General features: G+C 41.3%; 2 protein-coding genes across 4 annotated transcripts in view; both read right to left on the bottom strand.

Annotated features, from left to right (window-relative positions):
* rab34a (RAB34, member RAS oncogene family a) overlaps positions 1 to 4,305 on the bottom strand; it is a 10,246-nt gene extending 5,941 nt beyond the window's left edge. Inside the window, exons 1-2 of one of the 3 annotated variants that reach the window (XM_024014116.3) lie at positions 3,930 to 4,304; positions 3,793 to 3,836 (exon numbers count right to left, since the gene is read on the bottom strand). The gene's annotated coding sequence lies outside the window, so the exon portion shown is untranslated. Of the gene's footprint in view, positions 1 to 3,792; positions 3,837 to 3,929 lie in introns of all 3 variants that reach the window. The other 2 variants (XM_024014117.3, XM_070434145.1) reach the window with 2 other exon arrangements.
* A 5,625-nt stretch (positions 4,306 to 9,930) lies between these two features.
* LOC111949678 (TLC domain-containing protein 1) lies at positions 9,931 to 23,829 on the bottom strand. Its single transcript, XM_023967028.3, has 5 exons — positions 23,729 to 23,829; positions 22,125 to 22,753; positions 14,693 to 14,775; positions 13,349 to 13,431; positions 9,931 to 11,324 (listed from the first exon to the last, which is right to left on the bottom strand). Exons 2-5 carry the CDS (start codon positions 22,328 to 22,330, stop codon positions 10,923 to 10,925), a joined length of 774 nt encoding a protein of 257 aa, XP_023822796.1. The 5' UTR covers positions 22,331 to 22,753; positions 23,729 to 23,829; the 3' UTR covers positions 9,931 to 10,922.
* Between the last annotated feature and the right edge of the window lie 271 nt (positions 23,830 to 24,100).

A 24,100-nucleotide genomic window follows, 5' to 3' on the forward strand; every position in this document is an offset into this window, starting at 1 on the left:
GGGAGGGTGCTTCATCATTATTTCCTTATAGAAACATAGCTATGGGAAGGGTGCTTTCATCATTTATCCTTATAGAAACATAGCTATGGGCAAGGAGCTCATCAATTTATTTCCTTGTAGAATCATAGCTATGGGAAGGATGTTCCATCATTTATTTCCTTGTAGAATCATAGCTATGGGAAGGATTGCTTCATCAGTTATTTCCTTATAGAATCAAGCTATGGGAAGGTGCTTCATCATTTATTTCCTTAGAATCATAGCTATGGGAAGGGTGCTCACATTTATTTCCTTATAGAATCATAGCTATGGGAAGGTGGCTTCATCATTATTTCTTATAGAATCATAGCTATGAAGGGTGCTTCATCATTTATTTCCTTATAGGAACATAGCTATGGAAGGGTGCTTCATCATTTATTTCCTATAGGAACATAGCTGATGCGGGAAGGGTGCTTCATCATTTATTTCCTTATAGAAAACAATAGCTATGGGAAGGATGCTTCATCATTATTTCCTTGTAGAATCATTAGCTATGGGAAGGGTGCTTCATCATTTATTTCCTTATGAAACATAGCTATGGGAAGGGTGCTTCATCATTTATTTCCTTATAGAAACATAGCTATGGGAAGGGTGCTTCATCATTTATTTCCTTGTAGAACATAGCTATGGGAAGGATGCTTCATCATTTATTTCCTTATAGAAAACATAGTATGGGAAGGTGCTTCATCATTTATTTCCTTGTAGAAACATAGCTATGGGAAGGGTGCTTCATCATTATTTTCCTTGTAGAAACATAGTATGGGAAGGGATGCTTCATCATTTATTTCCTGTAGAAACATAGCTATGGGAAGGGTGCTTTCATTTATTTCCTTGTAGAATCATAGCTATGGAAGGATGCTTCATCATTTATTTCCTTATAGAAACATAGCTATGGAAGGGGCTTCATCATTTATTCTTTAGAACATGCTATGGGAAGGTGCTTCATCATTTATTTCCTTGTAAAAACATAGCTATGGGAAGGATGCTTCATCATTTATTTCCTTGTAGAAACATAGCTATGGGAAGGGTGCTTCATCATTTATTTCCTTGTAGAATCATAGCTATGGGAAGGTGCTTCATCATTTATTTCCTATAGAAACATAGCTATGGGAAGGGTGCTTCATCATTTATTTCCTTATAGAAACATAGCTATGGGAAGGGTGCTTCATCATTTATTTCCTTGTAGAAACATAGCTATGGAAGGATGCGTCATCATTTATTTCCTTGAGAAACATAGCTATGGAAGGGCTCATCATTTATTTCCTTATAGAAACATAGCTATTGGAAGGGGCTCATCATTTATTCCTATAAAACATAGCTATGGAAGGGTGCTTCATCATTTATTTCCTTAAGAAACATAGCTATGGGAAGGATGCTTCATCATTATTTCCTTGTAGAATCATAGCTATGGAAGGATGCTTCATCATTTATTCCTTGTAGAATCATAACTATGGGAAGTGTCATCATTTATTTCCTTATAGAATCATAGCTATGGAAGGGTGCTTCATCATTTATTTCCTTATAGAATCATAGCTATGGGAAGGGTGCTCATCATTTATTCCTTATAGAAATCATAGCTATGGGAAGGGTGCTTCATCATTTATTTCCTTATAGAATCATAGCTATGGGAAGGTGCTCATCATTTATTTCCTTAAAAACATAGCTATGGAAGGTGCTTCATCATTTATTTCCTTATAGAACATAGCTATGGGAAGGGTGCTTCATCATTTATTTCCTTATAGAAAACTAGCTATGGGAAGGATGCTTCATCATTTATTTCCTTGTAGAATAGCTATGGGAAGGGTGCTTCATCATTTATTTCCTTATAGAAACATAGCTATGGGAAGGGGTCTTCATCATTTATTTCCTTATAGAAACATAGCTATGGGAAGGGTGCTTCATCATTTATTCCTGTAGAATCATAGCATGGGAAGGATGCTTCATCATTTATTTCCTTATAGAAACATAGCTATGGGAAGGGTGCTTCATCATTTATTTCCTTGTAGAAACATAGCTATGGGAAGGGTGCTTCATCATTTATTTCCTTGTAGAAACATAGTATGGGAAGATGGCTTCATCATTTATTTCCTTGTAGAACATAGCTATGGGAAGGGTGCTTCATCATTTATTTCCTTGTAGAATCATAGCTATGGGAGGATGCTTCATCATTTATTTCCTTATAAAACATAGCTATGGGAAGGTGCTTCATCATTTATTTCCTTATTAGAATCATAGCTATGGGAAGGGTGCTTCATCATTATTTCCTATAGAAACATAGCTATGGGAAGGGTGCTTCATCAATTTATTTCCTTAGGAACATAGCTATGGGAAGGGTGCTTCATCATTTATTTCCTTATAGAAACATAGCTATGGGAAGGATGCTTCATCATTTATTTCCTTGTAGAATCATAGCTATGGGAAGGTGCTTCATCATTTATTTCCTTTATAGAATCATAGCTATGGGAAGGATGCTTCATTCATTTATTCCTTGTAGAACATAGCTAGGAAGGGTACTTCATCATTATTTCCTTGTACTATGATTCTATAAGGAAATAAATGATGAAGCACCCTTCCCATAGCTATGATTCTACAAGGAAATAAATGATGAAGCACCCTTCCCATAGCTATGATTCTACAAGGAAATAAATGATGAAGTACAACTCTGGAGAGATGGTAGTTGCAGGCTCATGTCTATCAGAGTGCCTGTAGCCTCTCTCGCACCACAGCAACTGCAAAGAGTTGGTCTCTAGGCTACAATGTTGAGCAAATCATAAACCCGGGATGGCCCAACCCAAATAAATTCTTTGAATATCAGGCGCGGGCTGAAAACCTACGTTTTCACATTAGGGTGCTATGATAATTACAGAGGCGGCAACACGAATTAACTCTGATCGCTTTTATTCGAATTTAAACATTGCAAACAGTGATAATGATGTTTCATGCCGCGAGATTACCGGATCGTGGCAAATAGGTTCCGGAACGAAACAGTCCAAAACTGAGAGGTTCCGGATCATGTTCCGGCAGGATTCGGCTCAAATTAAGCACTGGGTTTTGTTAACATGACAATTATGAGCAAGAGTAGCCTATGCAACGTGTGGGATAACGCACCACTACACGATTACAATTGACTGATTACAATTTTACGCTAATGCTACTCTCTGTTCATCATATATGCATAGCCACTTTAACCATATCTACATGTACATACTACCTCAATCAGCCTGACTAACCGGTGTCTTGTATGTAGCCTCGCTACTGTTATTTTTCACTGTCTTTTTACTTACCTATTGTTCACCTAATACCTTTTTTGCACTATTTGTTAGAGCCTGTAAGTAAGCATTTCACTGTAAAGTGTCTACACCGGCGCATGTTACAAATACACTTTGATTTGATTAGCCTGAGTCAYTAGCCAGTAACTCGTCTGTTCTGGAGATTATCCACTAATCTATTTTAATCCTATTGTTCTGTTCACAAAGAAAATTAATGACTGTAAACTATTTACAATAATATAGCTAATTCATATTGAACCGTTAATAGATTGTAAAAAAGTATTGTTGCTCTTTATAATTGTAATCATGCTTAATCATAATTCACATGATAAGAAGCAACAATAGCCTCTTCAAGAACCAAAACATGTGGACACATTGAAACATGATCTCCCAAAATGGCTTAATAAAAACCGAAGTTGTCTACAAAGGAAAAATAAAAGCTGCTAACAAACTGAGTCCATGCTGGGATGTCACTGGAGCTACATACCTTGGAACGGGACAGGATGGAGTTTTTTCGTCACGCAGCGTAACCTTTCAGTCAATAAAGAAAAGCTTTGACTTTTAGTTTGGTTTCAAGATTTGATGTTTTACATAAATTAATCCGAATCTTTCCAAAAAGCTCACCGTATTCGTTCACACCAAATAAACCAGACCTACGGAAGTGAGTGGGAAATAACGTAGTCTGCAAATTATTTAGGTTTTTAGTCGGACCTCTGATTTAGCTCCAGGTTCTCATTGGAATTTGGGAAATAAAGTCCTTGAGAGTCGACTCCCCCTGGCGGCAGATATCATTGGACACAATGTAGCCCAAACACGCATTTATTTTCTAATTTGTGGCAACATTGTTCATTATACAAAATRTTGTAGGCTACAATGCAACATTATAGCCATTGGCGTCATATTCCGGTGATAGAACGCTGGGTTTTCTGTCCTTTGATATTTACTACAGGCCCATGTTGCTTTGCCACTTTTTCTATTTCTTTGCTCATCGACACTTCCTGTCTCGTGGATACATAGTGTCGGGTGTCTTACCAGTAGTAGCCAATGGAAAATTACAATTAGGCAGGGTTTTAACTCCACATCTTGCAAAATACAGTATGTTTTGTTGCTTCTTTTCTGGAGGTGGTATATTCGTCTTGCATATGCACCAGCATCAATAATCTCTTTAGTTTACACAAAACAGCTCTAGAGGGCGGCATAGATCCATTAAATGTTTTATCTTTACGCAATTGGACTATAATTCAAAACAGTTAAACAATGTTTTCCTTCCTTAACTAATGGTCTTTATTTGTTCAACAGATCATGAAGTTGGTTCAACAAACAAAAGGCTTTTAWAGAGCTTTGATAAGGCACATCAAATCAAATTGTTAAAATCAGAGATGTCATCTTCGAGTCAAGCAATTGCTTTATAATTTATTATATGTTAAGGTATATTTTACTTTTTACAGTAATATGTATTTTTTTTTACTATACAGAATAAAAATATAAAACACAACATGCAACAATTTCAATGATTTTACTGAGTTACAGTTAATAAGGAAATCAGTCAATTGAAATAAATWAATTTGGCCCTAATCTATGGATTTCACATGACTGMGCAGGGGCACAGCCATGGGTGGGCCTGCCCTTGGCTGGAGCCAGGTCCAGCCAATCAGAATGAGTTTTTCCCCACAAAAGGGCTTTATTACAGACAAAAATACTCCTYTTTCATCAGCTGTCCGGCTGGTCTCAGACGATCCAGCAGGTGAAGAAGCTGGATGTGAAGGTCCTGGGCTGGCGTGGTTACACGTGGTCTGTGGTTGTGAAGCCAGTTGGACGTACTGCCAAATTCTCCAAAACGATGTTGGAGGCGAAATTAACATCCAATCCTCTGGCAATAGCTCTGGGGGACATTCCTGCAGTCAGCATGCCAATTGCACACTCCATCAAAACTTGAGACATCTGTGGCAGTACTGTGATACAAAACTGCACATTTTAGAGTTGTCTTTTATTGCCAGCACAAGGTGCACCTTTGTAATGATCATGCGGTTTAATCCATTTCTTGATAATCCATCCACCTGACAGGTGTGGCATATTTTGGCAAAAGGAGAAATGCCAACTAACAGGAATGTAAACAAATGTGCACACAAAATTGGAGAGAAGTAAGCTTTTTGTGCATATTTCGGGGATCTCTTATTTCAGCTTATGGAACCAAAAATAAATGCAAAATGTAAAGTATATTTGGCAAGAGCCCGTATAGCTCTTCAAAACAAGGCACCGACCGTTTATTGTACACAGTTGTTCTACAGAGATTTCTGTCCACATCATTCAGTCCAGCGTCACATATATACAGTGTTGGGGAGTAGTGAACTATCTATGTAGTTCAACTAGTAATTTTACTATATTTTGCAGTAGCTTGGTGGTAGTTGAACTAAATTCAAATCTTTGTAATGTTTTCAGTAGTTTGTAACTTTTTTTGCCATGTAGTGGTGTAGCTAACTCCTGGAACTGCACACCACTTTTATTTGAAAAAATAAAAGATGGGTGAAGTAGGCAATCATTTCCTGTCTTTTTTGGCATCAGACCTGCCTCATTCAAATCAAATCAAATGTATTTATATAGCCCTTCTTAGATCAGCTGATATCTCAAAGTGCTGTACAGAACCCAGCCTAAAACCCCAAACAGCAAGCAATGCAGGTGTAGAAGCACGGTGGCTAGGAAAAACTCCCTAGAAAGGCCAAAACCTAGGAAGTAACCTAGAGAGGAACCAGGCTATGAGGGGTGGCCAGTCCTCTTCTGGCTGTGCCGGGTGGAAATTATAACAGAACATGGCCAAGATGTTCAAATGTTCATAAATGACCAGCATGGTCAAATAATAATAATCACAGTAGTTGTCGAGGGTGCAGCAAGTCAGCACCTCGGGAGTAAATGTCAGTTGGCTTTTCATAGCCGATCATTAAGAGTATCTCTACCGCTCCTGCTGTCTCTAGAGAGTTGAAAACAGCAGGTCTGGGACAGGTAGCACGTCCGGTGAACAGGTCAGGGTTCCATAGCCGCAGGCAAAACAGTTGAAACTGGAGCAGCAGCACGGCCATTCACACTTGAAACGTGTTTAATAAGCTAAATTACACATTGTTTCCATATGACCCCAAAGTGATCGGTTCTTGCAATTTGTAGTCTACGTCATATCAGATTTACAATGTTTCTACAAAGTAGTTTAGATTAAAGTTGTGTTAACTTTGAAAAAGTAGTTCATAATTTATTTGCTAAAGTAACTTTAATTACGTAAACTATATTTTTCTTAAGGGTGGCTTTATTGCACCTTAACTTCTTCCCMTGTGAAGAAATTGGTAGCTTGGTAAACTAAACTCAGCAAAAAAAGAAAATGCCCCTTTTTCTGGACCCTGTCTTTCAAAGATAATTCGTAAAAATCCAAATAACTTCACAGATCTTCATTGTAAAAGGTTTAAACACTGTTTCCCATGCTTGTTCAATGAACCATAAACATTTAATGAACATGCACCTGTGGAACGGTCGTTAAGACACTYACAGCTTACAGACGGTAGGCAATTAAGGTCACAGTTATGAAAACRTAGGACACTAGAGGCCTTTCTACTGACTCTGAACAACACCAAAAGAAAAATGCCCAGGGTTCCTGCTCATCTGCGTGAACGTGCCTTAGGCATGGTGCAAGGACGCATGAGGACTGCAGATGTGGCCAGGGCAATAAATTGCAATGTCTGTACTGTGAGATGCATAAGACAGCGCTACAGGACGGACAGCTGATCATCCTCGCAGTGGCTACGTGTAACAACACCTGCACAGGACAATGCATCACACCTGCGGGACAGGTACAGGATGGCAACAACAACTGCCCGAGTTACACTAGGAACGCAGAATCAGTGCTCAGACTGTCCGCAATAGGCTGAGAGAGGCTGGACTGAGGGCTTGTAGGCCTGTTGTAAGGCAGGTCCTCACCAGACATCATCAGCAACAACGTCGCCTATGGGCACAAACCCACCGTTTCTGGATCAGACAGAACTGGCAAAAAGTGCTCTTCACTGACGAGTCGCGATTTTGTCTCACCAGGGGTGATGGTCGGATTCGCATTTATTGTCGAAGGATACCTGGCCCGGGTATCCTGGAAGGATTTTGACCTCATTCCGTCAGTAGAGGATGCCTGGTTATTCTTTAAAAGTGCTTTCCTCACCATCTTAAATAAGCATGCGCCATTCCCCAAAAAATTTAACCAGGAATAGATATAGCCCTTGGTTCACTGCAGACCTGACTGGCCTTGACCAGCACAAAAACATCCTGTGGCGTACTGCATTAGCATCGAACAGCTCCCGCGATATGCAACTTTTCTGGGAAGTTAGGAACCAATATACACAGGCAGTTAGGAAAGCAAAGGCTAGCTTTTCCAGAGCGAAATGTGCCTCCTGTAGCACAAACTCCAAAAGTTCTGGTACACTGTAAAGTCCATGGAGAATAAGAGACCTCCTCCCAGCTGCCCGCTACACTGAGGTTAGGAAAACTGTCACCACCAATAAATCCACGATAATTGAGAATTTCAATAAGCATCTCTCTACTGCTGGCCATGCTTTCCACTGGCTACCCCTACCCTGGTCAACAGCCTGCACCCCCCACAGCAACTTTCCAAGCCTCCCCCATTTCTCTTCACCTAAATTGCTAATGTTCTGAAAGAGCTGCAAAATCTGGACCCCTACAAATCAGCAGGGCTAGACAATCTGGACCCTCTCTCTTCTAAAAGTATCCGCTGAAATTGTTGCAACCCTATTACTAGCCTGTTCAACCTCTCGTATCGTCTGAGATCCCCAAAGATTGGAAGCTGCTGGGTCATCCCCCTTTCAAAGGGGAGACACTCTAGACCCAAACTGCTACAGACCTATATCTATCCTACCATGCCTTTCTAAGGTCTTCGAAAGCCAAGTTAACAAACAGATCACCGACCATTCGAATCCCACCGTAATTTCTCCGCTATGCAATCTGGTTTCCGAGCTGGTCATGGGTGCACCTCAGCCACGCTCAAGGTCCTAACAATATCATAACGCCATCGATAAGAGACAATACTGTGCAGCTGTATTCATCGACCTGGCCAAGGCTTTCGACTGTCAATGTCATCACAACATTTCTATCAGCAGACTCAACAGCCTTGGTTCTCAATGACTGCTCGCCTGGTTCCACCAACCTTCTCAGATAATTTCAGTGTGTCAAATCGGAGGGCCTGTTGTCCGGACCTCTGGCAGTCTCTATGGGGTGCCACAGGGTTCAGTTCTCGGGCCGACTCTCTCTCTGTATACATCAATGATGTCGCTCTTGCTGCTGATGATTCTCTATCCACCTCTACGTAGACGACACCATTCTGTATACTTCTGGCCCTTCTTTGGACACTGTTAACTAACGTCCAGACGAGCTTCAATGCATACACCTCCTTCCACTGCATTAGCATCGAACAGCTCCCGCGATATGACACTTTCTGGGAAGTTAGGAACCAATATAACAGGCAGTTAGGAAAGCAAAGGCTAGCTTTTTCAAGCAGAAATTTGCCTCCCGTAGCACAAACTCCAAAAGTTCTGGTACCTGTAAAGTCCATGGAGAATAAGAAGACCTCTCCAGCTGCCCGCTACACTGAGGTTAGGAAACACTGTCACCACAATAAATCCACGATAATTGAGAATTTCAATAAGCATCTCTCTACTGCTGGTTGGCTGGCCCTCGCTTCATATTCGTTGCAAACCACTGGTCCAGGTCATCTATAGTCTTTGCTAGGTAAAGCCCGCCTTAGCTCACTGGTCACCATAGCAAACCACCCATAGCAACGCTCCAGCAGGTATTTTTTCACTGGTCATCCCAAAGCCAACACCTAATTTGGCCTTCTTCCTTCCAGTTCTCTGCTGCCAATGACTGGAACGATTGCAACACACACAAAAAATCACTGAAGCTTATCTCCCTCTCTAACCTTAAGCATCAGCTGCCAGAGCAGCTTACCAATCACTGTACAACAGCTCTCATCTGTAAATAGCACACCCAACTACCTCATCCCCAATTGTTTTTTTTGTTTTTTAGCTCTTTTGCACCAGTATTTCTCTTGCACATCTCTCACTCCAGTGTTAATGCTAAATTTAATTATTTCACCACTATGCTATTTATTGCCTTACCTCCCTATCTTACTACATTTGCACACATGTAATATATTTTTCTATTGTGTTATTGACTGTACATTTCTTTATCCATGTGTAACTGTGTTGTTTTTGGTCGCACTGCTTTGCTTTATCTTGGCCAGGTCGAAGTTGTAAATGAGAACTTGTTCTTAACTGGCCTTCTGGTTAAATAAAGGTGAAATATATTATTTAAAAACAGCAAGACTGGCAAATCTGGTGCAGTCCATGAGGAGATGCACTTCAATACTTAATGCAGCTGGTGGCCAACCAGATACTGACTGTTACTTTTGACCCCCCCCCACACCACCTTTTGTTCAGAGGACACATTATTCCATTTCTGTTAGTCACATGTCTGTGGAACTTGTTCAGTTAATGTCTCAGTTGTTGAATCTTGTTATGTTCATACAAATATTTACACATGTTAAGTTTGCTGAAAATAAACACAGTCGACAGTGAGAAGACGCTTCTTTTTTTGCTGCGTTTATTTTCAAAGTAGCTTCCCCAACACCATCTATAGACATACTGTGGGGGCTATCCAGGGAAGATTGTTGAGAAGGAACTGCGGTAGAGGCACTACTATGGCTTACCAAGACTCAAGGCTAACCCATCCTCTGGACCTGTCCGTTTCGGTTTGATTCACTTTGATAAATAATTTGAAGAGAAGCAATTCTTGTAACCTCAATAAATAAATACAAATTGACCTGGCTGTACATTCAGCTACTTTCCAGGGGATACATGCATTTCACTACGTTAGATTTATGGAATGAATGGTCGCTGTTGTAAGAATGCCTGTCACCCATGTATTGGTGTTGACCTTTTGAGACCAAACAGTGAAGAATGAAAGTAAAACAGATGTATTGTCTGACAGTTTGTTAGTGTAAGATATTGATTGTACTATAGTATATTTACAAAATCCTATTAGTGGAAATTTCAATAAAACTATGTTGCTAAGTGACACCTGACAGAATTTGTGGGGTGGAACGTACAGCAACCAAGGTGGTGCCTGTTATCCTTGGCAGTTTGTTTCTCTACTGTATGCATGCATGTATGATTGTTAGCAGTTTTTCTGTTAAAGAGCATTCCACATGAATCATGTACATTCCTATATTGTAAACAATTGTATTAGCTATGATCAGAAGCAAAAGTGGCACAGTATCCTGGAAGTAATTTAGTAGGATTATCCCTGTCAGTGTTAACAGACCAGTCTCTCACTGTATGCTGCCCTGTTAGTGTGAGATCTTCAGCCACAGTGGGCATAATCATCACTATAGGGCACGTACCACTGTCCACATCCTTTCCTGGCCGCCTCTCACTACAACGCGAGCCATTGAGAGAGAGCTTTTCTGTTGTTATAATAATAATAATGAAGTCACAGCTTGACACAATGCGATGAGATATGTAACCGAACAAACACACCAAACACAATATCTGGTATATGGTCATGTCACTATCGGTGTCATTCAGTGAGGAACTTTTTGACGTTGTTGTGGGTGCCATTTTGCTCCATATGAGCCCTGCTCCGGGGGAAGAAGTCGGCGCGGAGAAGACGATAAAAGTAGATCAGGATCATGGTGTTCATGAGGGTCATGGTAACCAGGAAGTAGCCTCCTTTGTCCATCCAGGAGTAGTTCTGGACGATGTAATATGTGAGGTAGAACTGTGCGCTGAGGCGGAAGACGATGTAGGTGAAGAGGTTGAGGAACTTATTGATTTGGTACAGAGGGGACGACTGCTGTGATGCTAGCTTCAGCATTAGCCTCAAATGCAGGGTGACACTGTTAACCTCCACAAAGAGAGCCACCACAGCACCGGCCACGTAGAGGTGCGAGTACAGAGAATACAGGAAGCACCAGAGCACCTGAGGAAGGGAAGGACAGAGAGAAAGTATTTAATATATACCAACGGCACTCTGCCGCCTTACAGCTGTAAGGCAATTGGGATACAGTAATCTTTGCAATAGTAAAACTGGGGAAAAATGTACAATTTATATTGAATATACTGTATGATTAATGGATCACCAAAAAAACACTAATCAACCAACTAGTGGTCAGAATATTGGGACAAATACTACATGACCAAAAGTATGTGGACACCTGCTTGTCGAACATCTCATTCCAAAATCATGGGCATTAATATGGAGTTGATCCCTTTGCTCCTACAACAGCCTCCACTATTCTGAGAAAGCTTTCCACTAGATGTTGGAACATTGCTGCGGGGACTTGCTGCGGGGACTTTGCTCAACCCTGGTTGAGGTCAGGGCACTGCAGGCCAGTCAAGTTATTCCACACCGATCGACAAACCATTCTGTATGGACCTGCATTGTGCACGGGAGCATTGTCATGCTGAAACAGGAAAGGGCCTTCCCCAAACTGTTGCCACAAAGTTTGAAGCACAGAATTGTCTGGCAGGGGTGGGCAATCCCAGTCCTCGGGGGCCTGATTGGGGTCACAGTTTTGCCCCAGCTAATACACCTGACTCCAAAATTCACCTAATCATGATCTTCAGTTTAGAATGCAATTTGATTAAATCAGCTGTTTGCTAGGGATGGAGAAAAAGTGTGACAATCAGGCCCCTGAGGACTGGAGTTGCCCAACCCTGAATGTCATTGTATGCTGTAGCATTAAGGTTTCCCTTCACTGGAAATCAGGGGCAAGTCCGAACCATGAAAAATCGCCCAGGCCATTATTCCTCCTCCACCAAACTTTACAGTTGGCACTATGCATTTGGGCAGGTAGCCTTCTCCTGGCATCCACCAAACACAGATTTGTCCGTCGGATTGCCAGATYATGAAGCGTGATTCATCACTCCAGAGAACGTGCTTCCACTGCTCCAGAGTCCAATGGTGGCGAGCTTTACACCACTCCAGCCAACGCATGGCATTGCGCATGGTGATCTTAGGCCATGAAAACCCATTTAATGAAGCTCCCGATGAACAGTTTGTGTGCTGACGTTGCTTCCAGAGGTAGTTTGGAACTCAGTAGTGAGTGTTGCAACTGAGGACAGACGATTTTTACGCGCTACGAGCTTCATCACTTGGCGGTCCCGTTCTGTGAGCGGTTGTTGCTCCTAGACGTTTCCACTTCACAATAACAGTACTTACAGTTGACTGGGGCAGCTTTAGCAGGGCAGACATTTGACGAACTGACTTGATGGAAAGGTGGCATCCTATGACGGTGCCACGTTGAAAGTCGCTGAGCTCTTCAGTAAGACTATTCTACTGCCAATGTTTGTTTATGGAGAGTGCATGGCTGTGTGCTCGATTTTATACACCTGTCAGCCATGTGTGGCTTAAATAGCAGAATCCACTATTTTGAAGGGGTGTCCATATACTTTTGTATATATAGTGTACACTGACTGATCGGAGACACAGAGAAGCTCAGCTCAATGTGTGCCTCAGATCAGTTGSAAGATGCCCTGTGTTCAACACAACACACATCCCACCACACACAAGGGTGGGTGTTGTTCGCCTGCAATCAGGGATAGGCACACAGGAGCATTTATTTAGATTACAGAATAGGCCCTCACTGTGACACCTTTAAAATGTCACTACTGACACTGAAATCCCCTAGGAGGAGTACGATTCCTCTTAGCACCATACAATATTAAGATGTCATCTGCAAAATTTCTTCACAGCTCACATTGTTTCAATTCACTTCACTTGAAGTGAAACAAAGTGTGAGCGCAGCAATCATTCTGGTTTCACAAGGTCATAAAACAAAACCAGTGAATCAAAATACTGTAACTAACCTTCAGACACAATCTAGCAGTAGCTGCTGTAACAATAAATAAAATAAATAAATATATATATATTTAAAAAAAAGAGGCCATATTTAAATTCTTACCAGATACAAACTGAAACAATAAAAAGGTAAATTATCATACCAGAACATGATGAATTAAGAACTCCCAGGATCCTCTTGCATGTCTAGTTAGAATGATGTCACCTGCATCTTGTACAAAGTATCCTGTCAAAGGAGAGTAAAGAGCAATGCCTCAGTTGAGGCCTTTTGAGCATTCTAAATAAAATTGTATTCATCACAAACAGGAGTAGACTTAGTGAAATGCTTACTTATGGGCCCTTCCCAACAATGCCAAGAWTTTTTTTTCCATTGTTTTACTTTTAGATGTGTGTATTGTTAGATAGTACTGCACTGTTGGAGCTAGGAACACAAGCATTTCACTACACCCACAAACATCTGCTAAATGTGTGTATGTGACCAATAAAATGTGATTTGAAAAGTAAAACGCGTAATAATAAATACACAATGAGTAACGATAGCAGTGGCTATATGCACGGGATACTAGTACAAAGTTGATCTAAGAGCTATCTAATCTTAGGCCACGTTCCAATGTGCATTCCAGCATACCCCTTTGAATGCATGCCCAATACATTGCTTCATTCAAATTCTATGCTAGTGTGGATATTGGAACAGAGCCTGAGATTCTATTTCTATGGATTACTTATCAAGGTGCAAACAACGGATGAGGCCATCTAAATTGTTGATAACAGTAGTACCATAAACAAAATGGCCAGGACTTCCCTGTCCTACATATATCAGCGGAGAGAAATATATTGGACCGTACTGGCATAGTCCATCCTAATTATCAGCACCATGGACATTTGTGTTACACTTGAAAGGAAAACACAGGAATACCGCTTTAGACTGGATTTCAAAAATGAGTGTTGTGTGAACCTCTATAAATGGCAATCTGTCTCAATGGAATGGAAGGTTTGCAGTTGTCAGGCTGGCTCTCCTCAGACCTGCAGCTTCAGTTACACATGCATGCGAGACACGCGGAATAATAACACCCAACACTAGTCACATCTCGTCATCACATCTTTCAGCAGGGCTTTAGACTGCTGGGTCTTTAGGGGATTCGTTTTGGTGCCCATAGCAATCCGAAGGTGTGGCCCATCCTCTATTTGAGCCCGGTGWGATGGGCGGAGAGTATTTCTTTTCCCAGGATATCCCAGCTATTATTAGGAACAAAAGTAGCTGTCAAGCTCAGGATTCACTCCATGCTTTTTAACTTAAAAAAATAAAAATTGATCAAGCCAGACTGAAGCCATTATTACAAAATGTTGAAGTGTTTACAGACTCCCCACGATGAACCCCACTCTCCCACACCATTTGTGGTCAATGTTAATGGCTTCCCAGTTTACCTTTATTTAACCCTTTCACATACAGGTATTTTAGCAGCCATCTTAAAGGGGTAGTGACTGACCTGATGAGATGCAGATGAGCATGTAGGCCGGGGCCGTGTAGAAGGAGTGAATGTTGGTTGCCAACTCAGGCGAAATGATCACACTGGAGAGGACAGGGATACATGGTTATGGACAGTTAAGTCTGAGTTCCTCTCATTCAGACACAGGGCTCACTGTGGAGCAGGGTTTCCCAGACTTGGTCCCGGGGGCCCGTTTTTGTTTTAGCCCAAGCACTACACAGCTGATTCAAATAATCATCTCATCATCAAGCTTTGATTATTTGAAATCAGCTGTGTAGTGCTKGGGCAAAAAACAAAAACGTGCAACCAGGGGAGGCCCCAGGAGCAAGTTTGGTAAACCCTGCTGTAGAGAATAGTCTGACTAAGCACAGACTTAGTATCATGATCTGGTAACAGCGATTCTCCTGCTTCTTTACAAGATGATTTGTGCCTTCACAAGGTCTATAGCAAAGTCTACGGTGAGACAGTACATTCCCTTGTTAATCCATGACCTGATGATGTCTAGCAGGTCAGGGTGAACACGTGTATGGCAATAATCAGTGAACTACATGAACAGCAGCTTGTCGAATATAACTGCTTTCACTTTATAAAACATCTATTACTAGCCTAAATTGTATAGCCTGCCTATGTACGCATGTGTTGTCAGCTATGCAAGTAGTGTAGGTACTGTGTAATATATATATATATATACATACACACACACACACACACAAACTACCAGTCAAAAGTCTGGACACCTACTCATTCAAGGGTTCTTTATCTTTACTATTTTCTACATTGTAGAATAATAGCGAAGACATCAAAACTATGAAATAACATATGGAATCATGTAGTAACCKAAAAAAAGTTAAATCAACCTCTTATGGCTGCGATCCCCGTACAGGGATCAACATCCGGGGAAATTTCAGAGTGACTAACTAAAAATACAACGTCGTAACATTAAACATTCTTGAAAATGCAAGTGTCTTACATCCTTCAAAAGATTAGAATCTTGGTAATCAAACTACGTTTTCCGATTTAAAATAGCTATTACAGGGAACAAATGCCATGCTTTTGTTTGAGAAGAGCGATCAACAACAACAAACATTTTCCGCCATGACAGTTTTGACACATTCACATCTGAAGGTAAAATTATGACTTACATTCTGATATCTTGCTCTTATTTCTCTTCCTGACGGTCCCAGTGWTCAAATGAAGTGCCGTTTTWTTTCAATAAAATCAATTTTTATAGCCTAAAACGAAACATTTTGTAAACCGTTTGTGTCGTGAATTCCATCTCTATCAACTTTTTACGGAGCATTGGACGTAATTACACAGAGTAAACAATTGTTTATCTAGTCATGGTTGGTTTCATTGCAATCCTCTGGATGTTTGCAACACAGCCAAACTTGATTGTTTTTTTTGCGGGGAGTATTGACCGAAGTGAACTGATTTGAAGACAACGAGCAATGACCTCATTGCGCACCAATAATATTAGCAAAGTTTCGTTGATTTACTGTATTTCTGCCCAATGACCACTGATCTTCTTGAAATCTAGCTGGGTAGATAGCCAATGAGCTGAGGTAATGTGATGGTTATGGGTTGGACCACCATCCCTTGTTTGTAAACGCACGCGTAACGAACTTCCTTCGCCATTGACCATCAGTCTAGTTGCAGTCACGCTCGTTACGCAGAGCAGTGTTTTGGAAAGTGTTTTTTAAACGATTTCATTGAAGACATCATGGCGAATAAATCAAGAAAAGCGAAGTCCAAGTCTAAGTATACAGATTTGCACCAGATTATAGAAGAGATTGATCGAGAAAGTGAGACAGATTTTTTGTTMGAAGAATCTTTGAGTGAACACTGTTATGATTCAAACATTGAGGAGCTGTTTCTGCAAGGACAGGACGCAATTCTGGACTGGTAAGTGCTAATGCCGTTGTTTGAAATATAAATATTATTATTAATTTATTTTTTGCAAAAAAACATTTTTTTTCTGCAATTTGCAATGAAATGTGTGATGAAATGTGTAAAGTACACATTGGCTATACATAGTGTGTGTGTGTGTATGCATGTGTACGACCCATAACCTGTGTGTGTGTGTGTGTGTGTGTGTGTGTGTATGTATGTGTATGTATATATATATATTCCATGTCAGATATATATATCATCATATTATCATATCATATGCCAAAGTTCATTACTGCAGGCATGACTGCGCCTTAGGGCCAAAAGGGCACAGCATGGATGCGTCGTTGTGTTCTGTGTCGCATGAAGTCCCCCATCACCTGCACCACTTGTTCAGTTTGCCTCTGCTTTACAGCAGAAAGAGACTGCTATGGGACATGGCACAGGCAGCAAAATATTGTGTAGAGGACATCCAAAGGGTCTACCCCTGTTTTTTGTTTGGTTTTTTTCTAATATTTTTGTAAACATTTTTATAATTTTTTTGTGTGTTAGAATTGCTTTTTGATATGTTGTATATAGTTATTTGCACTGTTGTATATAGTTATAGGTCATTTCACCAATTCGACCACTTGGGTACATTTGGGCAACTTGTGTGGGACACCTGGGTGACTTCATGCTAAATGTCATGTAGCTCACCCATTCCTGAAGTTATCAGTCTGAAACTTTGCACACCTACAGTTGCCCTCTTGTGTCATCCATCCACATTATCTCCAGCATCCTATCTGACTGTGAGGCTATTCTAGTACATGTGAAAGATGATGCTACAACAATAAAAAAACAGAAAACGTATGCTCTTTCTTTCTCTTTTCTTCCACCAGATCTACTGTGTTATATTCTCCTACATTCAATTAACATTTCCACAAACTTCAGAATGTTTCCATTCAAATGATACCAAGAATATGCATATCCTTGCCTCTGGGGCTGTGCTACAGGCAGTTAGATTAGGGTATGTCTTCAGGCGGAAATTGAGAACAAGGGATGCAGCCATAAAAGGTTTAAATCAATATATATTTGAGATTTTTCAAAGTGGCCACCCTTTGCCTTGATGACAGCTTTGCACACTCTTGGCATTCGCTCAACCAGCTTCATGAGGTAGTCACCTGGAATGCATTTCAATTAACAGGTGTGCCTTCTTAAAAGTTAATTTGTGGAATTTCTTTCCTTCTCAATGTATTTGAGCCAATCAGTTGTGTTGTGCCAAGGTAGGGGTGGTACACAGAAGATATTTGGTAAAAGACCAAGTCCATATTATGGCAAGAACAGCTCAAATAAGCAAAGAGAAACAACAATGCATCATTACTTTAAGACATGAAGGTCAGTCAATACTGAAAATCAAGAACTTTGAACGTTTGTTCAATTTCAGTCGCTATGATGAAACTGACACTCATGAGGACCACCACAGGAAACGAAGACAGAGTTACATCTGCTGCAGAGGATAAGTTAATAGGCTCTATGCATTATACCGCCTCCAACGTTCTAATTTACTTCTGATCGGGTTGATGACTTCCGGAGCGAGTTCTGCTATTGTTTTTATCATTAGCTTACTAGCTAGCTAACTGTCGCCGATGCATTTCTGACTGAAATAGTTCGCAATGACTACGTTTAAATTACAGCCCCGCGAAGGAGGTGCTAATGAATGTTGTTCAGTGCCTCTGTGTTCAGTTTCTTCCAAATGTAATGGTATTGTGAGCTTCCATCGTTTCCCAGTCGATGTAGAGCTCAGAAAAAGGTGGTTGGTGGCAGTACGTCGTGACAACTTTACTGTCACCAAACACACAAAGGTGTGTAGTACACATTTCGTCGAAAGTGACTTTGAGGGAAAATTGGGGGGCGACAATGCCTTAAAAGAGGTGTTGTTCCTACTGTTTTCGCGTGGAACTGGCAAATTCAAAAGAGACCTGGTGTTTGGGAAAGAAGACTGAAACCTCCTGTTCCGACTGAGGGGGATGAAGAACAAGGTGCGCTGCCAATGGACTGTGCCGTCTCTGATCCGGTCCAGAGCATTGGCCAAGCCAGTGTAAATGTACATGAGCAGAAAAATAATAATTTGTTTATCTACGACATGTATCAATCATTTGTGTTGTAGTGAATATCAGTTTGTGTGGAGCTTGTATTGGCTTTAATTAGGCAATGAGTAACAGGGGTGATGAAAAGAAATCAAGTAAACACAGAATAGCCAGAATGCAAGATTGAATACAATGTTAGAGATGTGTAATTGATTAACTTAACTGTTGAACATTTGCTGAAATACATTTTTTAAACAAATCTATTCTACTGTAGATTTCTTCACAAGAACAATACTTATTTTTCATAAAACCACTAAACTTAGCACCCATGCAGGGGATCCATTCAGGTGCGAGATAGACACTTCTGCAAGTAGTGGTAAAAATAAAAGTGGTCAACCTTCTCTCTTATAGTTTTTGAAACKTGTAGATCTTTATATATCCTTTCAACTAGGATGTCCTCCTMTGCACAGATGACAAYGGTCACACCAGCTACAACCTGTGAGAAGGATTTGACCTTGCACCTGCCAGTAGTAAGCATGCGATCTCTTCAACTTCAGCTCTCTATTCTGTATCTTCAGGTAAGGGCAGTCAACATAACTTGGTACATTTGGGCACTTGACCTCTAAGAGTCCAAAGTGTGGTCTTACACTGGGATCAAATATGATGCCATCTGGAGAGGATCCTAACCACGGAGCATCTGGGTGCACTACGAAGCCACACGGAAAGAAGTTAACATTCTTCAGTCTGCAGTACTCCTGTACAGCCACTGGCTCCATGGGTAGCCCCATCTTCATCTCCATGGTCTGCATACCAGATCCCTTGAACATCCGCTCAGCTCGGTGGTCAGCTGAGGTCTCTCCCCGGACATGGCAAACCTCTCGGAAACGAGAGAATGTTATTCTCATTTTCCTGAGCTGATGCCATTCCAGGCTGCTGCTCTGCTCCCTTGTAGCAACCTGGACTTTGTATGACATCTCCTAGGTTGTCTCTAATGCCTTGAGGTGGAACTGCTCCTGATGGCTAAGGACGTAAGCACACTAGGAAGCCTGAAGCCTGTAGCCATCTAATGGAAGTATTGGTGGAGAAGTGGCATCGGCAATCTTCACGGGTCTTTGGCTGTGGAAGCTGATAGGACAGAACACTGCCGGCTTGCACTGGCCCAAAGGCGGACTCAACCAGGGGCAGGTCAGCTGACATTTCCATTGTTGTCACAAGAGGAGAAAAGTTGGCATACGTTTCTGAGACGCGGAGWAGGTCCATGTCAGGCATGTATCCATTGAGTGCTTTGTAGAGAGAACTTCTGCAAAACATTTTAAAACCTTAACATCAGGTTGGAGAGATTATTATGACAAAGACTCATGTAACTTTTCCAGAAACAGCACAAGCCCAAAAGTTCAAATAAAATGAATTAAAATATACAGATTTATAGATTATATATTTCCCCCCAGTCTTTGTCCCAAACATTTGTCATTACATCGTAAAGACGCCACTGTTTAGGCTTATCATCTGGATACAAAAACAATCACAAGAAAATGTTTTCTAAAATGTTCCCATTCTAGGAACCTCCAACTTACCTTATTCCATCAGCACACGAGTTAGGTTTACTGAACTCTATCCCATCAATCGGACCTGGTTTCACACCCTAATTAACAAGGATTTACTGTTACATAGGCTGAATACTTTTCAGGTGCATTTTTTTATTGATATTGATAGACTCACAAGTGTTCTTGGCTTGTGCCAACGCTGTTCTGTGTCTGTGCAGCTGTGAACTGGTGGTGCAGCAGGAATGTTTAGTTGAGAGTAGTGCGCTGTCTGGTAAAGAAGGGCCACCAGACGATTGCACAGAGCACTTCCTGCAACACAGGGGCAGTGGCTTTGGACCACTATCACTGGTACGGAGTGCTTAAACACCATCTGTGAAGATAAGACTGAAGTGAGAAACAAGAATGATGCGGCCAATAAATAACAATAAACATAGTAGTGTCTAGTCTTCTTAACTAGGGGCTCATTTAACTATACAGGAATACATTGTGTCTCAGTAACACAATTACCAAACACTGCATCAACAGATCTTTACCAAATAACCCGTTAAGTGGGCAATTCTAAATTGGGATTGGGACCCATCATTAATATCTATCTACTGCTAAGATTAAACGTTGACACTCTCCAACACATTTTCACCATGATGACAGTGTCGCACAGGAGATGTTTAACAAGGTCCCTAGTAGCCATCTATAACCTTTCCCTACTCTCATGCTGTGTGGCTTTTCACTCTTCCTCATGGACCTGTGACAGGCAGCCCTCACGGTGATCTCCCCTGTCAATGTATATTTGTTAGATACTGTGTAGAAGACATGAATAACAATTATTTTTAGCTAGCAAATATAGCTAGCAAGCATAACTTAACCAAGCTAACGAAAATACACACATTCTCAGGTAGATTCTGTCAACGTTACATCATTTTACGAAGTAACTAGCTAGCTACAGTTAATAGTTAAATTAGCTAACTAATGATTGTAGCTAGCTAACGTTATATCTGTCACTGACTTGGTACTCACCTTCATAGTTGTCTATGTAGCTTCCTATATACATCTTGAACCCCTTTTCATTCTTGCTAGCTGGAGTCTCGGAGGCTGATTTAACAATTCGATGTACATCATTAATATTAGTAGGTGAACGGATGATCGCCGCATGTGTGGTCCCCACCATGAAGCATGGAGGTGGTGGTGTGATGGTGCTTTGCTGGTGACTGTCAGATTTATTTAGATCAGCAAAGGGTGGCTACTTTGAAGAATCACAAATGTAAAATATATTTGGATTTGTTCACCACTTTTTTTTACTACATGATTCCATATGTTATTTCATAGTTTTGATGTCTTCACTATTATTCTACAATGTAGAAAATAGTCAACATTAAGAAGAACCCTTGAATGAGTAGGTGTGTCCTAACTTTTGACTGGTACTGTATATCTACTTGTACTACAAAAACAGTGTGTGTAACATAATGTTATGGCTCTGATCTGGCCCTAAATGGAGGATGGATTTGTAGTCCTTCAGAAGTCCCCACCTCACATAACAGCTTTTACAACAGTCATCTAGCCAGCAGGTTTTTGATTAAGGCTCCATATTTGCAGACTCAATATCTGCCTAATTTGCAATAACCTGACACAGATAGTTATTAACTACAAAGGGGAACATTTACTGCACTATATCAGCTACTCTAAACTACAAGCATAAAATGAACACATCTCGCTGCCTATGTAGTGTCACAGAGCTCAGTAAGTATTTGTTTCCTGAGAAGGCCATTGGGTAGGCTGTACTGTGGCATTTCCCTCACATCTTCCCATCTGAACATGCTCATCCCTCTCCTCCTCTCCCCTGTCAGTGACTGTTACAGCTCCACACAACCCTACGTAACACAACATCATGTGGATCCACTATGAATGAACAATGGTGTCCCAGTGCAGAGAGTGACTCACCAGGTCACAGCCCAAGTCCCTGTCAGGAGGGAGTGGACCATAGAGACCGAGAGGTTCCTCCACTTCCAGGAGCGGAAGTCATCCACCGCCACCGCTTTGGGCACAGGCAGATTCTGTAGTAGTCGGTGGGCCACCCGGAACATCAGAGCCCACACCAACACAGACAGTCCAGGGTGTCGCTGCAACACAGGAAGCAAGGCCTCCATCTTCTCCTCCCCCTCTCCTTTTTACTCTCTTCCTCGTTGTGCTTCGTCTATTTCGCGTCAGCTGCTCCTCTCCACYGCTCTTCTCACACCTCCACGGTCCGTTGGTGAATATGTGTGAGGGGGGTGTTCTCCTCAGGACAGTCACAGTTCCAGGGGTTTGAAGGGAGTCGTTTTTATAGATGTGGTCTTTACCCCTCGTGCTCCTTTCAGAACTACTCGGAGAATAGGCGCAGCGTTTCTCACATTTTCCACTACTTCCCGGGCTCAGAGGGGGAGACTAGCTAGGGCTCCCTTAAAACAGCTCATTCAATTCTACAGATCTTTTCCCCCCTCTCGTCGTGTGTTGCCACTCAACCAGTCTGCTTGTGTCTGCCTATGACTAGAGAGAAGGGGGAGTGGTGGAGAGGGAGTGGTGTGGGTGGCCTGCTTCCAAAAAAKCAGAGAATCAAGGAGGGGCCACATCTTACTTAAAACACAAACAAGAAAGTTGAACTATATGACAGGGCTAAAAACATTAGGGTATAGAGTGTAACATTGTCACTTAAATCGTTACTATGAAWCAATGTTCTTTGTTGTTTCTCTGGAGAAATAGTCAACGTCACAGAGCAGGCTGTATAAAATGTGAATTTGAGGTTTGATACACAGACATTTGTCAACTTCGACTGAATTTGGTGGTAGCCACAGAGAGCACAGCTCTGAATCAAACAAAAATTGAAGAGCAAATCTATCAACTAATTTGTTTAGCCTAACAGCCAACTAACACTCCCTCACTCAGTGAGAAACTGTGCTGCTCCATAAACCACTGTCTTGTTCTCCCCCTCCACCTTGCTCCCCCTTACACTTTTTCCATAAACAGAGCACACACTCCCCACAGCTGGTCTCTCTGGCCCAGTTGGGGAAGTGAAGAGGGGGGAGAAGTGGCAACATACCAGGGCCTGCACACTCAACCAACACACCACTACATGGGGTGTATTCATTAGGGAAAACCGTAGCAAAACATTTAAGAGGGGGGGGGGTCTGCATTTGTTATTGGACAAGTTCAGGTTAGTCCCTCCTTTTAGCCTATTTGGTTCCTAGTGAACCCATGCCTTTTACATTCAGCCCTGTGTGTACATGTCACACATGTGTCAATTACAAGCCCCCACATACAGTACAAAGCAAATACTAAGTGGTTGAATTCATTAGTTCAATGTCTCAACATGCCTTCAAAACAACAGTGGCTTTCCCTGTCATTTTATGAAGACTATATGTAATTAGGGATTTGGAGGAATGCATAAAAGTTATGAAGATGCATATGTAGGATATAAAGCATGATGCTGTTGCAGACCCTGTGTAATGTGGGGATTTGATAGATAAATAGTTCACGGGTATGGGCACTCAAACCTGAAACATACTTACAGATCTTGATCCATAGAACTTGAACTAAAGCACAACACCCCCACTCTCGTCCTCCTTTCATACAATAACCTTCACAAGGTGAAGGGGAAATTCCTGAATGGTATAAAATGCCAAGATTGTATACACAAGGCAGGCCTACATGGAAGCCCCAATCTTAAATACAATTGCACACACCTGCTGTTGACAGGGTGTGTGCAATTTCACTTGTATTGATAATGCTATTGTAGTTAAAACAGCCATTCGCTCAGTGCCATTCTCTCTTAGACCCATTATGTTATCATTAGCCCTTACAATCTTGGAATTCAAGACCTTAGTACACTGGCACCCTAATTAAGCCAAAATGTGGTTGTGTCTAGTCTCCATGTTATTTTG

This window comes from Salvelinus sp. IW2-2015, linkage group LG22 (assembly GCF_002910315.2).
Source record: "Salvelinus sp. IW2-2015 linkage group LG22, ASM291031v2, whole genome shotgun sequence".
Taxonomy (NCBI): Eukaryota; Metazoa; Chordata; class Actinopteri; order Salmoniformes; family Salmonidae; genus Salvelinus; species Salvelinus sp. IW2-2015.